General features: G+C 42.8%; 1 protein-coding gene across 4 annotated transcripts in view; it reads right to left on the reverse strand.

Moving 5' to 3' along the window:
• The window catches only part of scaper (S-phase cyclin A-associated protein in the ER), a 57,731-nt gene that overhangs the window by 5,324 nt on the left and 29,941 nt on the right, over positions 1-22,466 (reverse strand). For all 4 annotated transcript variants that reach the window (XM_070971462.1, XM_070971465.1, XM_070971463.1 and 1 more), the window contains 6 exons: positions 18,324-18,439; positions 10,392-10,515; positions 8,609-8,838; positions 6,792-6,947; positions 4,401-4,635; positions 2,741-2,890 (listed from right to left, as the gene is read on the reverse strand). In XM_070971462.1, coding sequence (XP_070827563.1) covers positions 2,741-2,890; positions 4,401-4,635; positions 6,792-6,947; positions 8,609-8,838; positions 10,392-10,515; positions 18,324-18,439 — 1,011 coding nt within the window. The remainder of the gene's footprint in view (positions 1-2,740; positions 2,891-4,400; positions 4,636-6,791; positions 6,948-8,608; positions 8,839-10,391; positions 10,516-18,323; positions 18,440-22,466) is intronic.

Raw genomic sequence — 22,466 nt, forward strand, 5'->3', positions numbered from 1 at the left:
TAGAGAACGGGAAGAAGAGGAATGACCCCATAGATAAGGCAGAGCTGTGGAGATGTGTGTGGGATGTTCGGTGTACGAGACGATCCATAGCTCATGTGATGCTTAGTGGTATAAAAAAAGCAGTTTAGTAAATACAAGCACAGAGGAGCGAGGTACTCTCAGGAGCCGGTGCAGGGAAAATGATCTTGTTACATTTCTAAAAACATCCATTTGCTACCTGAAACCGCGTCTTGTGTGTATGCGTGTGATATGAATGCAACAGCGTTTGTGAGTGGAGCTCACTCTGCTGTGTGTGTGTGTGTGTGTGTGTGTGGCCATGTTCCATGTAGTGGAGGAAAAAAAAAAAGGCAAAGTTTTCTTAAGATTTCCACACTCTCAAATTGCTTGCGTCTTTCTAAAAGGCAAGCAGGAATCAGGTGGGTTAACATGTCAACAGTTTACAATTACAGTCCCGTCAGCTCGAAGATTCAACAGATCATCACCGTGGATGATTCACAAATGAATCACTGTATTCAGAGTCAGGGAGATTATTGGCACATATCTGTTCAGGGGAAGAGGAAGTACAGTTGTCAGTTACAAAATAGGTGTCATTTGTTCTGCTTTTTGTTTTGTTAAAAAAGGTCTCTGCGGACGCACCCAGCAGAGTGAAACATATGGCTACACGGCCCCCACGAGCTGAGGCACACTTGAAAAACACACAAGCCTACATATGTCACTCTCCCAATAGCTTTTTGTGTGACAAGGTGAATTATTCATGGCCCCCAGAGCAGAGGGAATACATCACTACATATAGCGCTGCTTCAAAATTCAGCTTTTTATGTGCAGCCTTATTTCTAGAGCATATATATATATATATATATATATATATATATAAACAAAAGCCAGTGCGTCAACAGTGAATCAGCAGTCCCTGCGACCGCACAGGCCTCGGGTCGGGCCGCTTTTGTGCTCTGCCAATGCTTACATTAGCTTGTGAAAAGCTCAAGCTGCTCTAAATATTCTCCTTAACGCCATCCATCTTGGTGCGGAACTGAATGGACACATTCCAGGAACTGGACCACTGGCAAAGATCAAGTCAGTGCGGCGGTTGTGTGGGATCTTGTTTCCCGACAATCTATACTTCAATTTTTATTTTTATTTTTTTCAAACTAAATCCTTAACCTGAAAACAAGGCAAGAGGACTTTTTTTGGTTGCTTTTTCTCTATTTTTTTTTGATTGGCAGTACCCAGGTTGTGGAGCAATAACAGGTTTCGCATCAAATTAGTAAATTAGCAACATGCTAATGTTTTGGGTTTTTTTTTTTCCGCCCACCAACTACAGTCAAGCATGGCTGCACTCTTAACATTGCTGTGGGTGTACAAAGACGAATCATCTGTCACATGCTTAATTTAATCATCAATCCTCATTCAATTATTCAATATAATATGCAAATTGGATCTGCAATGACCAACAAATGCTAATTCTGTACATCAGAATAATTAAATTGGAGGAGCTGAGAGGAAAGGAAAATGCCATAGACTGGAGGATCTTTTAATTAGATGTAAAAAAAAAAATCTGATCAATTAGAATCAGCCTATAAATTGTTGTGATGGGGGTCGACTGCGAGCGCACGGACATAAATGACATATCAGAGGTTTGAGACTGAAGCTGTGGCTGTTGCTTGTGTGGGTCAGGCTTAATATAATCAAAGCCCAGCCAACTGTAGCATGGCTAATCAGGGGCTCGGTAGACGGGCCACGCATGACAGCCAATTACACGGCAGCCAGGTCCGCTCCATCACACCCTGCTCACTTCCATAGAGCCCTCTAAGTAGTTGTAACACCGAGGGCAGCACGCTGCTCTGCTTTACTGAGAGGGAACAATGGGTCACTCTGTGGGACAATGGACGACACACAAACCAAAAGCAGGAAGGTGCCAAGGCATGAATCTTTAAACAGGTGCTTTTTGTTACAATTACAAAACTGCACCCTTTTTCTGACAAATAATACATGAACACAACAATAGTAAGAAGATATCACCAGGCTCTTCACACTCAGCAGACACAAATAAAGGCATTAAATATAACTTGCGGTGAAATATTTAAAGAATTAGTAGATCGATTACAATTTCAGCAACCGATTAATTGTGTTTAGTCGTGCTGAAACAAGCAGATTAATTGATTACCTGGTAGACAGAAAGTTACAAGGCACCTGTTTTCATAATCAATTATTTGTTTTCGGAATTTTTCAATGAAAAAGCACAAATATTTTCGGATTCCAGCTTCTTGAATTATGATGATTTGATTCTCATCTTTTCCATAAATGACAGTAAACTGAATAACTTTAGATTTTTGACTGTTGGTTGGACAAAACAAGCACTTTGTAGACATCAGCTTGAGTCATGAGGAATTAAAAAGGACATTTTCAACTGTTCTAAACATTTCTTAGACAAAATGTTAGAAAATAGCAGCCACCACTTTATTATTGTTATTATTATTATTATTATTAAGTGAAAATACTCAAATTCTTATTTTATTGCTTGAGGGTTGTTTTTTTTCCTCAGCTTGACAAATAAAAATCACCACTTTTAGTAGTGGAGATGGGAATTTGTTGTAACTTTTTATATTAACATACTGATGAATCAATAAATTAACAATAATTAACAACAAAAACAACTGTAATCTTTCACAAAAGATAAATCTCAATGTTCAGAGAACTGAAAAAAAACTCTTAATTTCTGTGCAGACTCGAGCTGGTTTACCTGGTTATCAGGATGGTTGACGGTAAAGTATCCCACACAGATGATGACTTCGTGCAGCAGCTCCTCAGAGGAATGCTGGGTACAGTACCAGAGCAGGGAGCTGACGATGTGTCGGAAAGCTAGAGACAGGCCCTCAGCTCCTAGGACAGACTGACAAGTCGCAGACAAAACATGTTATTATGTTTTACAGTAAATTAAGCATAAATTGTCTATGATTGTGATTACAAAGAGCTTGATACAATAACAACACAAAGCAATAAAAGATTATATGTTTTGCTGGTGGGAACATACACGGTATAAGAGTATAAGCAACTCAAGCCGGGTCTGACCATAAAACACCCCAATCCTGCTCAGAAATGAGATGCTAGGAGCAGCTCACAGACAGTATTTATTAAACATGTCAGTGTGACCGAGCACCATAAGATCATCACTACACCACGGGAAGTTTGGGTGTGCTAGCATTGTAACATCTATACATGTAATACCTGAGAAGATAAAGGCTGTTTTCAGGCCTCATAACTTATGCATGCAGGCAACATATTAAAGTCACTGAACCATGTAAGCAGCTGTCAAAGAGGACAAAAGCAAATGTTGTTTAACAATAACAATAGAATTAAAAAAAAAAAAAAAAAAGGTCATTTCAGGTTTGAATGTGAACTTCAAGGATCACAGATTTGGTGCTGTACAATCTGCCAAATTACAACCACTGCAAAACCCTCTTATTTACACTGCACTGAACCCTTTTGAACACTCCCCTCTCAACAGAACATTGGGAGCTGATGCTGCAACAGAGAGGGTTAACGGCTTGAATGTGGTCATCCCCTGCAACACATATTAGCCGGTGCTGTGAGGTAATACGAAACATGGGGTGATTACAACTCTCGTCCAGAAAAAGAAACATTATTTAAAATGTTCATAAAACTCTGGCAGTGAAACACTTTCATTTCCAGCTGTTTTCAGTTGCCTGAATGTGGCGGGTCAGTGAAAGGAAGCTGCTTCAAAGTAATTACCGCAGGACATTAAAATAATTAACAGCATTCTCGCTCGCTCTCGTGCCTCTCCGTCTATGTGGTGACTTAGCACCGTGAAGCTGTCGTCCTCTCCTCCTCGGGGCGGGTAATGTACGGCCCTGCATACAGTGCTAATCACTCGTGCCCCATCCTAACTGCTGACCCACCGGGCTCGAGCAACCCCAACTACTGACCTGGGGTCAAAGGGTGCCTGTGTTTATGTCACCAGGTCAGCTTTGTCCTGAGGAGAGTAACTCTTCTCCTAATGGCGCTTAATAAAGGAACTAGCATCAAACCAATCATGTACACAGAACTATTAAATCCAGGGAGGGTCATTCAAATATTTGTGGCCATTTTTATTGTAACCTGCTTTTTGGGATTGCTCTTTCGACTAATCATTCAGATGCCAGGTAGTTAATGCCAAGCTACAAGCTATTCCTCCCAGAAACCATGTAGCTGAAAATGTCAATCTATAAAATATGTATAGTTTAATAATGAATCTACAATACAGAAAGCCTGCTGAAACAAATATCAGATGCAGAACTGTACAGAAAAAAAATTATATCTAATCTTCTGCCACCAATAGCAAAATGCTTTTTTATTTGTGAAAAGACAGAAAATATTTATTATTATTCATTTACTATGAATACCTGGAAGGCGGATAGGTCAAGAAGGGCAAAACTGTTGAGGAAGCGAATGCCTTGCAAAGCCACCTGGATGACCCCGGGGCCGTAGGGCTCCTGACTCTGGGAAGCAGACTCCGGCACGAAACTGTGCAGCAGGATACAATACAGGGTGTGCACCACTCCCACCAAGTCTGTGGACTGCAGCAGGGCCGTCAATCCAGTGGGGTCCTGGCGTTTATTGTCAAATATACTGGGAGCGCTGGAGAGGCAGAGAGGGGAAGTGTGCAGTCAGTAAAACCAAAGATAAAGGCAAGCGTTCATGAACTAATACACAGATAGGAAACACTACGTGGCATTAGGGTCTTTATTTTGTGTCTTCCTGCTGCTGGTGTCATGTACTAAAAAAAAAAAACAAACAAAAAAAAAACACCCCTGAATGTCAGACTGTGACATCCCAAGACCGAGGGCGCAAATGACAATCTAGACCTCGGTGACTTCTGGGTTTACTTACAAAACAAGGGCTTAGAGATGACTTTCCTTTGAGATAATACCCCATTAGTGCTGCTGTGTCACCTGACTTAACTGAGTGCAGTGAGTGCAAGAGCACCGAGTTAAAAATGTGTTGCACATTGAAACGCTGGCCCCTCTGCTCTTGACGTGCTTCTGTTCATTTATGGGATAAGTTTTTTTTTTTTTTGCATGCAATGAGCTTCCATTCACTGTTTCACTTCACTAAAACTCACTGCCAACCAGTTTGGTTGGGGCTGAAGAGTGGGACCTTTGAGTTTCAAGAAATCGACTCTTCCGCTCCCATTCCAGCTACGGTAAACATAGTATTGCCATGAAGCGAAGCTCATGGCAGTCACTTCAAGTTGGCAGATTGTATTGAGCTGCCTGACAAGGTGCTGAGAGCTCCGACACAATTAATCAAGACCTGCCTGAGAGGATTCAAGGTGATATGTTTGTTTGGCTCCAACAAGATGCCACCCCGTCAGTTAAAGGTATTGCGAACATCATCCTTCTATTGAACATCACATTTAACGGCAAAGCCAGGGATAATGCTGGATGGAAAGAGAGGGCACAAAGTTTCTTTGAACCGAAGCCTGACAGCATGGAGAAAAGCTCCATTTAGTGAGTCAACGATCTCACCAACCCGTTTCATATTAGCACAGGCGATTTAAACATTTTCATGGTTTCAGTTTTTTAAAAAAACGTCATCCTCGGAGCTTCAGAAGATATTTCAGTGGAGAATCCAATCACAGAAGATGAACAATTACAGAATTTTTAAAACAACATTAAAATAAGTGCCCGCAGGTTCAACTGGAACATACATTCAGCATTACAGCAATTAATGCAATTATGTTAATAAGGCTTTTCAGCTGCAATGCAGAAGACCCCAGCGAAAACCCTCGGCTAGTGCAGACAGACAATTTAAGACTACTGCAGCAGCACCAGCTATGATTTGCAGCCATGTAGAATGGAGGGTGTGTGACCTCTGGATGGAACCTACAGTGCATGCTGATACTTGATGTTAGCCAACAGGCTCTGTGTGAAATATGCTGCTAGGCAAGAACACAGCCTCCTAATGCCATTATAATCCCCTGACACAGCAACTGGCATGGCTGAAACATTGTACAAGCCCACTGAGCATTCTTCTATATGACACACAGACAATCTTGGCAGAACTGAGCTCACTGGTTGCTGTATTGATCATAACGTGGGTCTCAATATACCTGTAAAGCTTGACACTACGTTTTCCTCACAGATAATCAGAAGCAAACAGTCTTCTACTGTGCTGGTGTGACCAGCTGGTCATTGTCACTGCAGCACCTTGCAGCTGGCAAGGTACAGCAACACGCTAGGCGACATTTGAAACACAATGACAACATCTTGGAGTAATGTACTGCCAAGAGGTGGTGCTGTCATGGAAAAAAACTTAATTGGCTCGAATGATACCTTGACCGAGCTTATTTGTAATGCTTGACACCAAAGCATTTCTGAGGCTGCCACCATGGTCAGCATTTCTTTTCCTTTTATGTGAGGAATTGTGGTACTGATGTCCCTTGGTGTGACTGTGTGCTTAGCCTCTGTCAGCGGCGCCACTGAACCTCTCTGAGTGGAGGTCACTGTAGCACACGTGGGTGGGCTCCCCCCACGCTGCAGGCTAAGGTTTATGGTGAGTGACAGAGCGCTGGGTCAAGTAGATGCCTATCTGTATCTGCAGTAACGACACTTCGGAAAGCTAGCTGGCCAGAGGAAACGACCTACTGGCTGATTGCAGAGGAGCCAGTCTCTGTTTGAGTAACCAGTCTCTGTCATTAGATGCACAGAAAAAGATGTGTGTGTTTGTCAGTGGAAGATCAAGAGATCACAGAGATGTTTAAGGTGTGTAGTGGAGTTAGGAGACGTGCTCACCGTCCAGTTACGACAAAACACAGCTTGCACATGCTGTGCAGCAGAGCCGAGGCTTGCTGGAGGAAAGCAGACATCTTGGGGTACTCGTCTACAGGAGCTTGGACCGACAAGAAGCACCCATACAGCTTGTCAATCAAACCCATGTTTACTACATAGCTGGAAGAAACACACAAGAGGAGAAAAACATGTGTTATTTAATGGCATTTTCCTTTAATCCTAAAACAAATTTACTATGGGACACTGCCTTAGTAAAAACTCATCTCACACAGGCAAACAAAGGCCTTTACTGTGCATACTTGCACAGTACTGCAGCTGAAAGCGGATACCTCACCTAAGCCCTCCACCCCCTGCTATTACGATGATATCTCCAATTTGTCTTTGCCAATGACAGGTCTCATGATCATGTTCCCTGTACTCTTTCAGCCACAAATCACTGCTAATAGTGTCATTAGAGGACTGTTGTGCCAGCCCAGCTCTGGGCCCTTGACAGTCTGCTGACCTGGGGCCGTCTTCTCACAGCTCCGGTATGCCTGGACCTTTGGGCTCAGCTCAGACACCAACAGCTTATGCAAATCTAGAGAGCGCCAGGGCTGCCAATCCAGGCTTTCTAGTAGCTGATGTGGTCACTGTGAACCACGGTTCCTCATCTTATCTTGATCTTGACTGTACTTCTTTCACATACCTTTTTTTTTGGTAGAACTGTCACTCACTGAGGTCCTCTCAAAACAGGTGATTATGACCGTTTGCAGCCTCCACTGCAGGTCATCTGACACTTGAACCACATCCCATTGTTTTGACTTGATCCTCTTCCACAGCTTTACTTTGGTTGAAAGGATCTTTCCTCACATTGACTGCTTTGTTCAATGCCTGCTCTGTTTGACAACCTGCTTGGTGGTCGAACTCACCACTTGATGTGTCTCCTCATACAAGTATGGATTGAAAACATTTCTGTCAATGATATGGGACTAAAAGCACTGAAAGCCAAACTGAGAAACTGGTAATGAGAGGAAAGGAAATGGCGATCTCCTCTCTTTGTGATATATAGGTTTGCATAATGGGAGAGTGTTGCAAAAGCTAAAAATGTTTTGATCTTTTGTCCTTCCTCACGAGCGTATACATTATACAAGGCAGTTGAAGTAAATCTTGTGCTCGTACTTGGGATTACCAGTCTGACGACACCATTTTTCTCAGGCCCTCCCCTGTCTCCAGGGTTACGACTGGGTCAGTGGATGAGAGTGGTGGGCCTGTGCAGCTGCTCTGTCCAGATGAATCATGGCTTGTGGGAGGGATGGTGGAAAGACTGCACTCTTCCACACGGCTTCGTCAGGCCGGGCCTGCCTTTCCTCACAACCTACATTTCTACAACACAGCCCCGACTCCTACAGGCCAGACACCCATGGCTAGCTCCAACGGCAGGTTCAAGGAGACCTTTCAAAGCTTTGGAAGTTCTCTTTGTTTATGCTACTTTGTGTCCCCCCCTGCCAGGAATGGATTTTGCTTGAAATGTGGCACTGAATGTGTGGAAAAAAGTACAAGCTGGAAGGATGCCAGAAAACACCCTCATTCTCACACTACTCCCATTCTAACAAGACACCAGGTGGACCATTTCCAAGAGATCTGACATTTTGTCAGGCTATACTTTACATAAGGCACGCTGTTGAGGAAATCAGAGGTTGACCAACTCTCAACTCAGGGAAGAGGAGTGGAGGAGGGATGTACTAAAGGAGGTAAAAAGGTCATGAGATGAGAAAAAGAGGTGCCATGTAGGAGGAGGAGAAGCAGTGTGAGAGGAGCACAGAGCATTGGAGGGAAAATACCTGATTAGGTCTTGTGTGCGAGTGTTAAAGGACTCTGTGGCAGAGCTCTTGACCTTCGCATCTGGGGAGGAAATCCATGTCTTTTCACCTTGTCCGGACTCGGAGACATGTGGCCACAGAGACCCGAGGATGGTTGCAATGGTCTGCAGCAAGCCTGTCGTCAAACCTTCAAAAACCTGTTTGTTCACACTGCGCCCAAAAATGGATTTGTCCTCATCTGGAACATATAGCTGCAAGAAGGGAAGAAAAAAATGATGATTACAGAAGGAAGTCTACCTCTACGCTGAGAAATTTATAAATCTATATTCTTTGATGAACCTGATGCTGGTATGCTGCATTTAAAATAAGACAGCATAAACAGCCATTGAATTAATGCAGACGCTAACGTTAAACGCCATGTTTGTGTACAGCAAAAGGCTTTTCCCACACTGTTGGTACATTCCTCCGTTTCGTGAGTTTATTATTCACCAGCTTTGGGCCACAAATTAGTAAAAAAAATTGGAATCCTGTATTTTGACTTTCTACAATAAAAAGGCATACGGTCACTGTTTAAGGTATTTCCTCAGCCACACAAAGGACAAAAAAGCTGGTGTAAACAAGTAAAGCCGTATTATAAACGAGCTGCATGCTGACATGATGGAAGCCCCATAGAAAGAAATCAGACAGTGTATCAAGATGAGTGTTTTTCTCATTTCCAAATAAACTTCATGAAACACAAAAACACGGGTCTACTTCTAAGACACAGTGGTATCGTTAAGCGGAGAACCTTGCAAAGGTAAAACTTCTCATTTGGTCTAATGGTTGAGGTGAAAGCTGACAGCATAGGTAAATCCACCGACATTCTCCACAAATCTAATTAAAAGGGTACATGCTCACATGGCAGTGCAACCCCCACTGCTCTACTCTACTGCTCACACACGCATACCAGGAGACAGACACACATGAAAATGCACTCAGTCAAACAGAAAAAAACAACACAAACATTTTTTCAACCTTTTTTTTTGTCTGAGTTGTAAATTAAATCAGAACTTCTTAAAGCCGGAGCATGAACAATTTCTGAGCCCAATTCTTAATCTGCATTGAACACATGGAGAACAGTTAGTTTGTCTCCTGCGGTGCTGCTGGATATGTCAGTCAGCAGAGCAGCTGCTGGGATATGTTTTATATAAACTGAAGCATACATGCTAACCTCTCCCTGTGTGCCCTAAGGAAATGTGACTGCTTTGGATTGGAACTCGGCACTGGAGAAGGAAGCCCCAGTAGAGTTCATGCACGTACCACAACCCTGTGCCTGTGCCTTGTCCCGTCTGTGTTGTGAGTGCAGGCGGCCCCAGCGAGCCGCCACCGTCAGATGTTTGGAGTGGGCTGATGTTTACAGTCCTTCTTACAGAGTGCTGAAGGATATGGGCTGACATGTCACCGCAATGCAGCCTGCCTGCCTGCCTGCCTGCCTGACTGACTACGCTCTCACATTCCCTCAGTCAGGAGGCATCTGTGGAGAGGTTGGGCAACGGCTTGTTACTCGCTGGCTTGTGTCTTGCCCTGTCTTTCATTAACACTGTGGCAGGAACTGACACCAGCAGAAAGGCAGCGTTTCTCAGTGGTCAAAGCGCTGTATATCAACAGATGAATGTAAAGAAAATAAGGAAGGTTTAATAGAAAGGCTAAATTTATGTGCGGTTAGCAAGACTTTGTATAAAGTATCTCATTGCATCATACGTGAAACATTTTGCGTGTGATGGCAAATTCGGTCTCGGTCATGTGCTGGGATGAATAAACTTACTGTTAGCTGATGCAGCAGCAGGTCCATGAGGAGCGCTATCTTGTTGCTAAACAGCACATAAGAGCAGTTGAGGGGGCAGCAGGAACATGCCAGGTAGTAGGTATTGACAGCAGCACAGAGGGATCTCAGAGGGAACACAGAGATGACAAATACCATTAATCACAAGTTAAAAAAAAAACAACATGCACACACACAGCTCAATGCAGGCCACTACTCCCCTTGCAATTCGTTAAAGAAACACTTCCACTGGGATGTAAATGTGTAGCCCTGGGCACTGACAAGACTATCTGCAGTCATCAGGAAACCAAACACACTCTTCTGTATTTGTGGTTCCTTAAGGGTGCAGTTTGTCTTCACAAGTCAAAAGCATATCTCACTGACAGCGCGAGTAAGGAAGCCGATTTGAGGAATAAAACACTCATATCAGCTACTTATGCGGAGACTCCCCTTTCTACAGCCACCTTCAGAGGAGCTGAGCGCAATCTCAGTCCCATCTTGGCTGAAACGTTGCAGCATTTCCGCTGGAGAGATAAAACTATTCCTCTCAGCAGCTCCTCACAGCCGCCAGGCAGCCCCAGGCAGCGGCCAGTGCCGAGCCAGTCAGCATGCCTCTGTATTATGTCTGCTCTAAAACAACCCCGAGAGAAGATTAATGCCTCAGATAACTGACCAATCGTTCTGCTGTGACTGCTACTCCCCCTCGCCCCCGTTTCATCAGTTAATATTTTCTGACAACTGTATATTTTAGCCATTGGCGGAATGGCGTGTCCTATCTGCTCACTGGGAGAGTGGAATCTGCCTCTCCAGTGCCTAAAGTAGGCCATGTTTATTTCAACTGGTAAACATTTTGATATCTACTGAAACCTTCACATCTGCTGTGCGTTTTCGGGCAAACCACGCTGCCATAGTAAAGGAAAATAGATTAGGCTGAGGCAGACCCAAGTCTGTCAATAACTTCCTCTATTCTCTGCTCTGCATACACTAGTGGGCACATCAGTCGTTTTGCCGCATCATTATTGACATTGCAGAGTAAAGCTGTCAGACGTGGAATGTGGTGTTAATGTGAGAAGCACTATATTTTTGAGTGATCGGATCGTGTCCAAATCTGACATCAAAGCTTACTTCCATCCACCTGAAAACAATAACAGAGCAGAGCCTTTTTGCAAATTGTTAGTGTCCTATATGGCAGCTATACTGACAGTAATTTCATTAAAGCATGAGCACGGTGGAAAAAGTTAAACCATAATGGTTAAGTGCAGTCTGTGTGAAGCAAGAGGTGAGGTACATGTAACATGAGAACTATGCTGTGTGCAGCCATGCCGCATCGGGACGCTGATTCTCTAGTGAACATGGGACAAAGATCGGCTTCTATGCAAATACCAAAAAGAGACCTCAAGTACTTTTTTTTAATGCTCTTGTATAATTACATGCTGCACGCAGCTTATGAAATTCAAGCTGTGGTAGCGGCTGCGTACATTCCTTCAAAGAACAGGAGTTACTTTAGGCGCCTTAAGTCACTATCCTGGTATTTAAGATCATGTCCCTGTTGAGTAAAGTACACAATAGTAGGGATATCATATGACCTATCAGAGATAAAATGACTTGAATACTGTCAAAGAGGTTTCAGAACGGCAGAAAAAGTTCATTGTGGTCAAGGGTAGCATTCAGGTTACACCTATGGTGCTCTCTTCCTGCTGAATGTTTGTTGTTTGAATTTTACAACATACACTCGGGAAGCTGCGGTGTCACCGTTTCGATTATAACGGTTTGCCTGGAACGCTGCCGTGCAGCTCCTCCTCCCTTTACTGTGTAAAATGCAATACTGAGTCATTCCTACATGAAGACGGCTGTAAGTCACTTTGAACTGAGCAAGGGCGCAGGTATGATTTTGACATTGGTGGAGTCATAAAAGACACACACACACACAGAAACACACACAGACACGCAGGCACACACACACACACTAAAAATAAAGGACAATATGAATGAAAGCTGGTTTTAAAACACATCGAGCTACCCAGACATAACAAACGCCAAATCCTTAACAACTCTGCAGATTACAGGACATGCTGCAGGACTGACAATGCAAACTTTCTGACTCATCCTGCTGTTCATTAGACCACTCTTAGGGACCGTTGAGCAGAACAAGTGTATTATCAAAAGCTGCAGCTCATCTAGTGACGCAAACCCTGCGGTCACAATGAAATGGATGTGATTCCAGTTGGGGAGCTGTATTTATATGTCATTACCCTCCAAACCCATGTGTCCTGTCTCTTGTCAATGAAGGCTAAAATTGGCCAACTAAATAATCCACAAATTTCTCCCATCTCAAATAACAGAAACAGTCAAGGTTAGCTCATCAGGATGTGCTTAACTCTTAGGTTTTGTTTCTTGTCATTGGATACAGGCAGTTTGCACGAGGCTGCTTTGCTATAAGCATCATCTTTGAACTTAGAATGAAACTTCTTCCAGTTGACTGCTGTGTTCGTTTGATCCCGTTATCAGAGTTTTTTCATTTGGTTTTGCAAAAACAGTCCAACATATAAATGCATTGATATTTTCACTTGAATTAACACATTAATATATAAACTGGGAAGAGCTATTAAGGAAAAGTTTGATTTTATTACAGAAAAGAACAAATACTTTCAAATCAGTATTACAAACGAGTGACACAAGGCATGGGTGTCTTTTATCCCCCAACCTGCCCGACATACATTCAAATTAAATCACTTCTGTCAAGACAGAAGTCTGGCCCTCACAATCGACTCACTCAACTGCTCATGTAATGAGCATGCAATTGCTTTGTAACACAACTAATCAGGCTTGTCTTTGGTCATCTCTGAACAAATGAGGAGGCTGTCAAAGACATGTCTGAGTTCTGCCCTTACACCAGCTTGTACAATGAACCATCACAGTGATCTGTCTTTGGTTTCCTCCCACCTAATTGAGCTTGATGAGCACGACACCTGATAGTCCGCCCTCTCTGGGAATCTCACTATCTGAATGGCCCTCAATGACAGCTCCAGTGAAAGATTTTAAGGAACAATTTGGTAAAGTGCCACGCCATCCCGTCTCATGTTGCGTCAGTCCGCACAAACTTTGTAGGGACTGATGTGTGCCAGTCTATCTAAGCAGACAACATTTCTCCACCTACACCACTACGGGGTTCCCATTACATTGAGAGCTTGTGCCTCGCATGTTCCCAGTGCATTATCACTCTCGGGACAATTTGGCTTTGCAAATAGAAACAATAAACATGTTTTAACTGGTGAATCCAACATGATGGATCTGATAAGAAGAGGAGATTGAGAGATGAAGTGAGACGCAAATAATGAGCGATGTAATCTGCACACCTACACTAAACAGCTTAACCTCACACAGCCAGGGAATACCATTTTACCAGTAAAGCTATTCAGATCCAGAGAGAAATGAGGCCAAGAGTTAGAAGGATGGAGCACACCTGATCCTGTCTTGCTCCCCCCTGCAGCCCTCTGGGGCCCTGCCTGTGTGGCCAACAGGTCTATACACAATAAGGCGGAGGGGCTTGGGGGTCGGGGGAGGAGGAGTGCAACTGAGCTCTGCATTCTACTTTCTAATATCCAAATATCATACAACTTTAGGTAAAGGCTCATAGACAAGGCTAGAAAAAAAACAACTCTATCCCTGAAGGTCAGGATTTGTTCACAACACAAATCAAAAACCATCCAGACTTCACCGCCCGGTTAACTCTCCAACATAAATCAGAAGTAAGACACATAAACACGGTTTATGGGAGTGGGGAGATATATGGTTATGGATTGTGTCTGTCTTTCAACAAAGTCCATTTATTATAGTGAATAGCCAACTCTCAATCAGTTGACAACAGCACAACAAGCATGTAAAAGGCTCTTTATGCTTTTTGTCGCTGCCTTGAGTTATCAACCCTGAGATCAGCGCTCCTCAACCTGAGTCTCACATTTCACGCCCTTTCTGTGTGTTTCCTATGTGCGCAGTCAAGCCTGACTGGAGCAACGCTACAGAAATCTGACCAACTTCCAGATCAGGTTGAGTCCCTGCCTCTTAAACAGGGTAAATTTGTGTTCAGGGGAAGAAAAAGAATCCTAAGCCAAAATAAAAGGTGAGGAGCAAATCCATTTCCTTGTGCTGTCAAACAATCCCTTCATTCACTGCTATCTAAATGACATTTAATTTGATTCTGCTGTTGATCTCTCTGATACCCTGAGTGCTTCCAAGACATCTACTCTGTCTGTCGTGCCACAGTGGCCAGGTATGAAGGAGGGGAGAAATCTGATGAGCCGTCACACACCATCATGCACAGAAGCATGAGTGCGTGCTTACACACACACACACACTCACACATACACAGGGTGGAAAACATCCTGAAATAAAACCACAGGTAACAGGTCCGATTTCACAGGATACACCAGCTCATGTGAGACAGAGGTGGAAATACAAATTGGAGTTAACACGCGATGTCCAAGGACTCCTAAAGCCTTCTCTTGAGATCACCTGTTTGACTTACCATCATGGCTTTTAAAAAGCAATGCAAATTGTCAGCATACAGTATGAACAAAACCTCAGAATATAAACTTTAGAACTGGATGTTTGTTACCCAAATGACCATAGATGTGTGCCTCTGTTCTTTTGTTTTTTTTGTTTGGGTTTTAAAAGCAGTACGTAGGCCTTTCTTCCTCTCCCCTCCTGTGATCCCTATTGGACGACAGAAGGACAAGCAAAGATTCTACTGACTCTACTTTATTTATTTGGTCCTTACTAGTTAAACAGTTTGGGACAAAACGGCTTCACCTACAATAGTGATTATACTGTATATACTACTGGTTCTGGTATGAGTATAATGCAGGGGGTCTCAAAGTTTTGATGACCGAGTGTCAATTTAGGAAGCAGCATGTGATCAAGGGCCACACAGGAAAACCCATGAACTTTAAAATTGAGCAGATTTTGTTTTTAATTTCAGTTAAATGGTTAAAATAAGCATTTGAAGCCATCACTTTGGGCTCTTGCAACTTGTTTTTTTCCCCCCACTATTTTCTGACATTGTAAAAATCAAACAGTTAACTGAAAAAAAAAGTAATTCATGGATAAACTATTAGTTGTAGCCCTTGATAATATTAAGCGCCAGATATAAATATTGTTTAATAATGGCATTAAGCATATCAAAAACCATGAATATGAATAATAGAAAAAAATATAGAATGCAAATCAAATGAACTAATACACTAAATGCAAACTAAAACTGAACTTTCTTCAGAAAAACTGCATGCTAACATTTGCGATGTTATTTGTGAGATACCATCTCTCCAGCTGAAACTAATGGCTGCACAAACCCTGATCTAGACATTCCAGAGACCACAGGGTTACACCAGGACATTAGCAGAGCCTCGCAGAGGAATTAGCTCATTAATGTAATGGTAACAATATGGAATCGGCCTCCCTGGGGAGAGATATGGCAGGAGCATCTCCGCAGCTGCCTTTTTTGTAAATCACTCTGCTTATCTGGTGGGAGGAGGTGATCAATACGGCAGCATCACTGTAAACAGATAATGTAGCGCACTCTGGGGCTAGCGTCCGTATGGCAGCCCATTAGGCCACACAGTCATCCAGATGACTGATAGTGATAAGTAGACAGCCGGGCTGCGTCCTTGTGTTGCATCTCGTCACCAGCTCCCGACTACACTGACCTGACTGAGCTGACTGAGCGGCATCACAAGGTCAAAGTGTGGCCTCCCCTGCATTTTACATGGTTTACGGAAGAGGAAAAAAGGAGTCGTGAGATTTGTTTGAATGAAATCACCACTTTCTGAATCTGTACATGGATTCCTCAAAATAAACAGCCTTTTATTTACACACAGAGCTGCAGCCTACACAGCTGTTGCTGTGATAACTACACCAATTTAGCATGGCACTTTCTACAAGCTACAGAAAAAGCTTTTTTGAGCTACACTACAGATCGTATAAAATACATGAGGTCCGGATAAATGCCTCTACGGGGCTGGGCTGATATATTCATCACTGGCTTATCTATGGTTCAGTTCTCAGGTCTCAGCTGGCAAAGCCTCAAGGGTCCAGCCGTGTTAGCAGCACAGCACACTAACTGACAGGCAAGCCAGTGAACAGAAGTATCAAGACTGATTCTAAACAAGCTACTAAAATAAACTATTAGGCCTTGGACATACTATAGTGTGTGTGTGTGTGTGTGTGTGTGTGTGTGTGTGTGTGTGTGTGTGTGTGTGTGCGTGTGTGCGTGTGTGTGTGTGTGCGTGTGTGTGTGTGTGTGTGTCTGTGAGACGGCTGTTAATCTCAGGCTTGTGTAAATCTCTGCAGTGAAACCTGTTTAGCCATGTGGGGGAGGTTTAGTTTGGTTAAGAAAGAAAAGCTAATTCAGGACCATTGTTTTATAATGATTCCTAACTCACTTCAGTTTGATGGTGCTAGTGTGCAGACGACAGAAACACGCCACACGTTCCCTCGCCGCAGCATGGAAAGAAGACGTCTTAACAGTTGAGGAGTTAGTGTGTGTGCTTAAGCTAACACGCCGTCATGCACGGATGTACAAACAAACTCTGCAAACAAACGCTTTGTACAAGAAGACAGTCTCTCCATTTAAGATAACAGCATTTCTTCCAATTCAGAAGTGTGCTTGAAATTCCCTCAGATTACAATGATTGAGGAAGAGAGAGTACAAAAAAAATCAATATACATGTGATGCCCTTTAAAAGCCTTATAAATATAAGAAGCATTTGTCCATTAGCAGAGATTCAGAGACCAGTAAATGCTAATGAATGGGAGCGCAAGGCCATTCGAGTCCATTACGGAGTCCCACTAGTGAGTACGGCAGCCTCTCTGAGGTTATCTACTGGCAGGGCATGCAAAAGGCAGACCCACAACTCAAAAATACTCTGCACTCTAAATGATAGATGGGACACGTGTGCTTTTTGTGTTCCGAGAGAAAAGAATGAACACAAATTGATTATGGAAATGGAAACGCTTTCCATTTCTAGAAGGGCACTGCTGTTACTCATTAATACATTTCGAGGATATTTATTGAGGTGAAGCAATTCTAAACAGTGCTGAAGTAGGTTAGTTGAGATAGGCTCACGCAATTGCAGAAACAATCGCAAAGAGGAAATAAAGAAGTGTGTTGTCAGGCGGGTCAGAGAAAGGATACAGTCAAGAAGGACCGTAACAGCTGCTCGAGGGCCATGTGAATATACAGCGAGGAGCAGACAGACATTCAACAGTATGGAGGGTTTCTTTCCTTTAAAGTTTGTACACACAATCAGAAATTAAAAAGTGAAATCTGTTCCTACCACTCTTATTCTTTCAATGCTTTGCCGAACATTTATCTCTACACAAAAAGCCTCCAGAACTGTAAAACTCTACATTTTTGCCATCTTTGATATTATTTACTATGCCTAGATTAATATAAACATGTAAAATAATAGATGAATGACACTTTTTCCTACTAATAAATACATAAAGCCAGTCCATATGTTAATTGTTGTTATTTTATTCTTCATAAAGGAACGTCTGTCATTGCAGAAAATCACTCCACACCTAATCCAAAGCCTACAATGAACCTAAATTTAGACTTACACAAAGTCATAGACATCTCTCTCACTCATCGCTCAAGCCACCCCTGATCTCAACAACAACTGGTCAGTATTTCAGAAATTAAACAGTTCCGATCTTAAGATAAAGAGACAGCTCACCCTACTGGCTTGAAACAGAAACTTGATTAAGTCATGATAATAAACCAATGAGCATAGCAACTGTTTTTTGTTTTTTTTTTTGTTCTGTGTTGTGTGATAAATCACAAATAAATATCTGAGCACACCGTTCCCTTTTATGTATTCAAGTATGTCATTATGTTCATTAAAAATGTAAGCGGTTGAGTTTGGTGACAGTACTCACTTGAGAGGAATACGAGGAACTGCAGTGGGTGTGGAGGCAGCAGTGACGACCTGCAGAATCTGTTCCAGAGCCGACAGGCCGCCGCCCACTTGGAAGGCCACTTGGTCTGCATTGTTCTGTTGAGGCAAGGACAGAGAGGGAGACGGAGTGAAACAGAGGTACAGTCAGGGGACGACGAGCCACAGGCTGGACAGGGGATTACATGGCTCTCACCAGAGAGGGAACCTCTCTTTCTCCTACAGGGGCGAGGGATTGAAAACTGAAACAAAGTGATCCCAAAAGTATTCCTGGTTAATCTCAAAAGTGCACAACCCGACTCCGCCCCGCAGAAGTCAAGTTTCAGTGGAAGGCAAATGCTCTGCAGGCTCCAGTTAGCACCAGGGTGGTCTCAGTGGACGACCAGACTCAGGTGAAACTGAGAAAATGCCACTTGGCTGAACAAAGAACGGGCCAATTAGAGAAGTTTACAATGAGGACAACCATTCTCACAGGACAGGATACAGAAAAACATCAGATTCTTTTCAGAATCAGAGCTAAATTGATAATACGTATCTAGAAGAAAAAGGTGTATTTACATTTGTGTTAGCATATGCAGAGCTAAAACAGCTCTGACTTTTCCCCAACCTTAAACAATGCAGCCTCACACTTGCAGTAACCTTAGATTTGAAAATTTTAAGCTGATGGCAGACAACCAGATTTTAGTGTGTTTGACTAAATGGTCCCCTCTTAAAGCAATGATTTGCCTCTAACAGCTCTTTTCAAAGTCTTTTTCCCCCTATATTGTCTGACTACAGATCTTGGTGCAGACAGTAAATACACAAATGAGGGGGCAACAGTGGGCATGGTGATGCCGATAATATGGCAGTAACTTTAAAAAAGGGTACACTAAATCCCACACTGACTGTAATTATATAAAAAAAGAGACATTCAGACATTTTTCGCTCCTCCAGTCAGTAAGGACTTTACTGAACTAAACCACCAGGTTTCCACACAATAGTGTAATAACAAAAAAAGAAAATCCAGTCAGTCGTAGGCCTATGGATGTGGATATTGGTTAAAATGATTTCATGAGTACAAAAATGGTAGTAGGAAATCATTTTAAATAATTTCCTGTAAACGGTACTTGATAAGGGAATAGAGGTATTTAGACTTTTTTTACTTGAGTCCATTGGTTGCTGTCATTTTAAAGTTATACTCCTATTTCCCTCACTTCGCTTGCAATACTGTACAGAGATTTATGAACACGTGCAAATAGTTAGGTCCTGCCCTCCTGTGATGATAGAGTAATTGGCAGTAGGTCAGATGCTGTTGCTACAGTGTCTTATAAATCAACAAGTACAAAGCCGGGAGCGAGCGCTGACTATCAGGCATGTTTGTGCCTGGGTCGACAGGGAGGAAAGGAGCTGGAGGGGAGCCGCTGACGAAGGGCCTTCTTCACACAACTGCAGAAGGCAGTGCTACACTGCAGGTCACTCCTCCACCTAATGAGGTTACGGGCTCCTCAGTGCTATGACAGCGCTAAAATCCAGCCACTTCGCAGTGCTTTTGTTCCGCAGATGGGAAGTTGCCAACAAGCCTGAACACATTGAGAGAGAAGCGCTTTACCAAATTACAGATAAGCTCTTCATCTGTCATTCATGCCTGGTGCTGAGGTAACTGCTCCTCGATTCCGGTGGTGGACTCACGCATAAAGATGCACTGAGTTATGGTTTGGGACAAAAACATTAGCAAACATGCCAAAGACCCTTTCGCCTTCAACATAATGAGAAATGACTCAAAGACAGTCTCAAGAAATGTTTGTAAAAAAAAAAAAACAAAACAAAAAAAAAAAACCTCATTAGGACTTCCTTTCTGTACGTTGCCAGCAGTTTCCATGCTTAATCAATCGGGTCTCAGTCACTGAGCTTGGCTTAACCCCTCTCTTAACCCTCCCATCAACACACCTTCCTAAAAGCTCCGAGGCTAAATGAGAAAAGGCAGCTCTTTCATAGCAGCTTATCAAATGGTATTAAAGGGGGTAACTGGGACCTGCCCAGTCCTGGCTGTCTCCTGTGAAAAGCAGACATGAGTTTCTTGGCTAGTCAGAGTCTTGTCTGCTCTGCTGACAGATTTATCTGTTGTGATGATGGAACAATACGAGTGAAGAGGATTAAGTTCAAACTACCTGACATACTATCTTTAGGTGGTCTATGCATGCAAAGGTCCACAGAAAACAAAACAGGCACCGGGTATTTCTGTGACGCACATTTCACCAAACAATGTTTAAAGTAAAGGTTTGTTTTGCATGATAATACCTCCGAGATCTGTGAATGCTGGTCTTCGTGCAAAGCAGCCGACTTTGAAATGGCAAACGGCATCTAGTGATGATTTAACCACGGAGGGCAACAGAAGTCATGTTTGTATGTGATTGCAGTGACAGCGTATGTACACAGTGAGCTGAATATGCATACAAACTGGATGAAAACAGTCTTGTCAGTCAGTCATCTTAAAGGGATACTCTTTTTGGGAAATAGACTTGTTTGCAGTCAAAGTCAGATTAGTTATTAGTTATCAGTTTCCTGCCTGTGCTTTGAGGCTTGCTTGGCTCAAACATTAAAAATCTCTTGGATGCATGGATGGCAAGTAATACAGGTTTGGAGTTTGTTAGAGAGTATATTTTTCAAGCCACATTAGCAGCATGGCTCTAACTGTTGGTTGGTCAGTCTACTACTTTCAACATGAATTTTTGCACAGACATTTGTGATCCCCAAATGATGGTTCCTACTGACTTGTCTTTTTCTCCAGTGCCATCTTGAAGGTGAGCTTTGTGGTTGTGAGTGACATCTGTCAACTGCTATTTGATGGATTGACATGGAATTTGGTAGACATTCATGCACCCCTCAAGATGACTTGTAACAACTCTAATGCTCCCCTAACTTTTCTAGTGACATCAGGTCGGGGTCCAATTCAGTGGTTTATGACATGCCTACCTTTAAGAAATAAAGCCTCAGCTGTACTTTGTGAGCTGTAAACCTGCATTTAATATGCACGCTGACACGCCTACCTAAGACAGTGAACAAGGCAATCATTATACCTGCTATACATGAGAGTGTTAGCATCATAATTGTGAGGATATTAGCATGCTGACATTAGCATTTAGCTCAAAGCCCAGCTGTGCCGACAGCCTCACAGAGCTGTTAATGTGCTGAAGGCTCTTAGTCTTGTTTTATTTTTTGAGGGTCACTGCACAAATTTTACATGTCAAAGTCAATTTACTAGTCACAATGAGTAATACTTAGCCTTTGAAAAAAGGTGTATGATATCTTCTGGTCTGAGGAAAAATTACTCAAGAAACATTTTAAATTTGTATGTCAATGCAGACTGCTCGTTAACCCTTGCTCTAATTCTTTATGCTAAACTAGGCTAAACATGTCGCAAATTTTCCAGTATGTCTGCCTTGACAGCACAGACAATTCATCGACTGTGGGAGGCCAAACGATCATGTTTCTCAAAGTGTAGGAGCCCTTAAGTTCCAATCTCTGTATGCCTGGTTACACACCAGCAGAAGGTACAATAAAAAAAAAAAAAACACAGTAACAGGATGAGCAACTAATTTCCCTTTAAAAAGAAAGAAAAAAAAGGACACCAGCAAGGGCCAAGCATTAAGACACAAGTGAGAAGGATGGCTCTTGAATAATACAACAAGGGCAATCTTATCCAATTATTGTCCAGAGTGACCATTGTTACCGCAGCTGATGGGAAGCCCGAAGCAGCTGGCAATTCCTGCGACACCGTCCGCAGACCAGCAGACCAGCAGACCAGCCAGATTGCACTTTGTAGTCTCCTCCTACCAGACACTTTAATTAAAGCAGAGAGGAGGGCACAGCCTCAGTCGTCCTGCCCCGCCAACAGATGGACAACAACTGGCAGAGTTCATTAAGGACTGGCTTCAACTTTGATCCATACCTTCAAGTCATAATTTCTCTCCATCACAAATAAAACCCAACAATGACAAAGACGAGTATGACAGATCACCCTCTCCTCAAATGGATTTCATCATTACACAGCCTTACAGAAAAGCTTTAGAGCGGTAAACAAACGTCCGTGGGCCGAGTCGACTGCAAACCACAACAAGGCTGCTGGAGTAAACATTCGAAGGTCGAG

This window comes from Chaetodon trifascialis, chromosome 10 (assembly GCF_039877785.1).
Source record: "Chaetodon trifascialis isolate fChaTrf1 chromosome 10, fChaTrf1.hap1, whole genome shotgun sequence".
NCBI classification, from domain to species: domain Eukaryota; kingdom Metazoa; phylum Chordata; class Actinopteri; order Chaetodontiformes; family Chaetodontidae; genus Chaetodon; species Chaetodon trifascialis.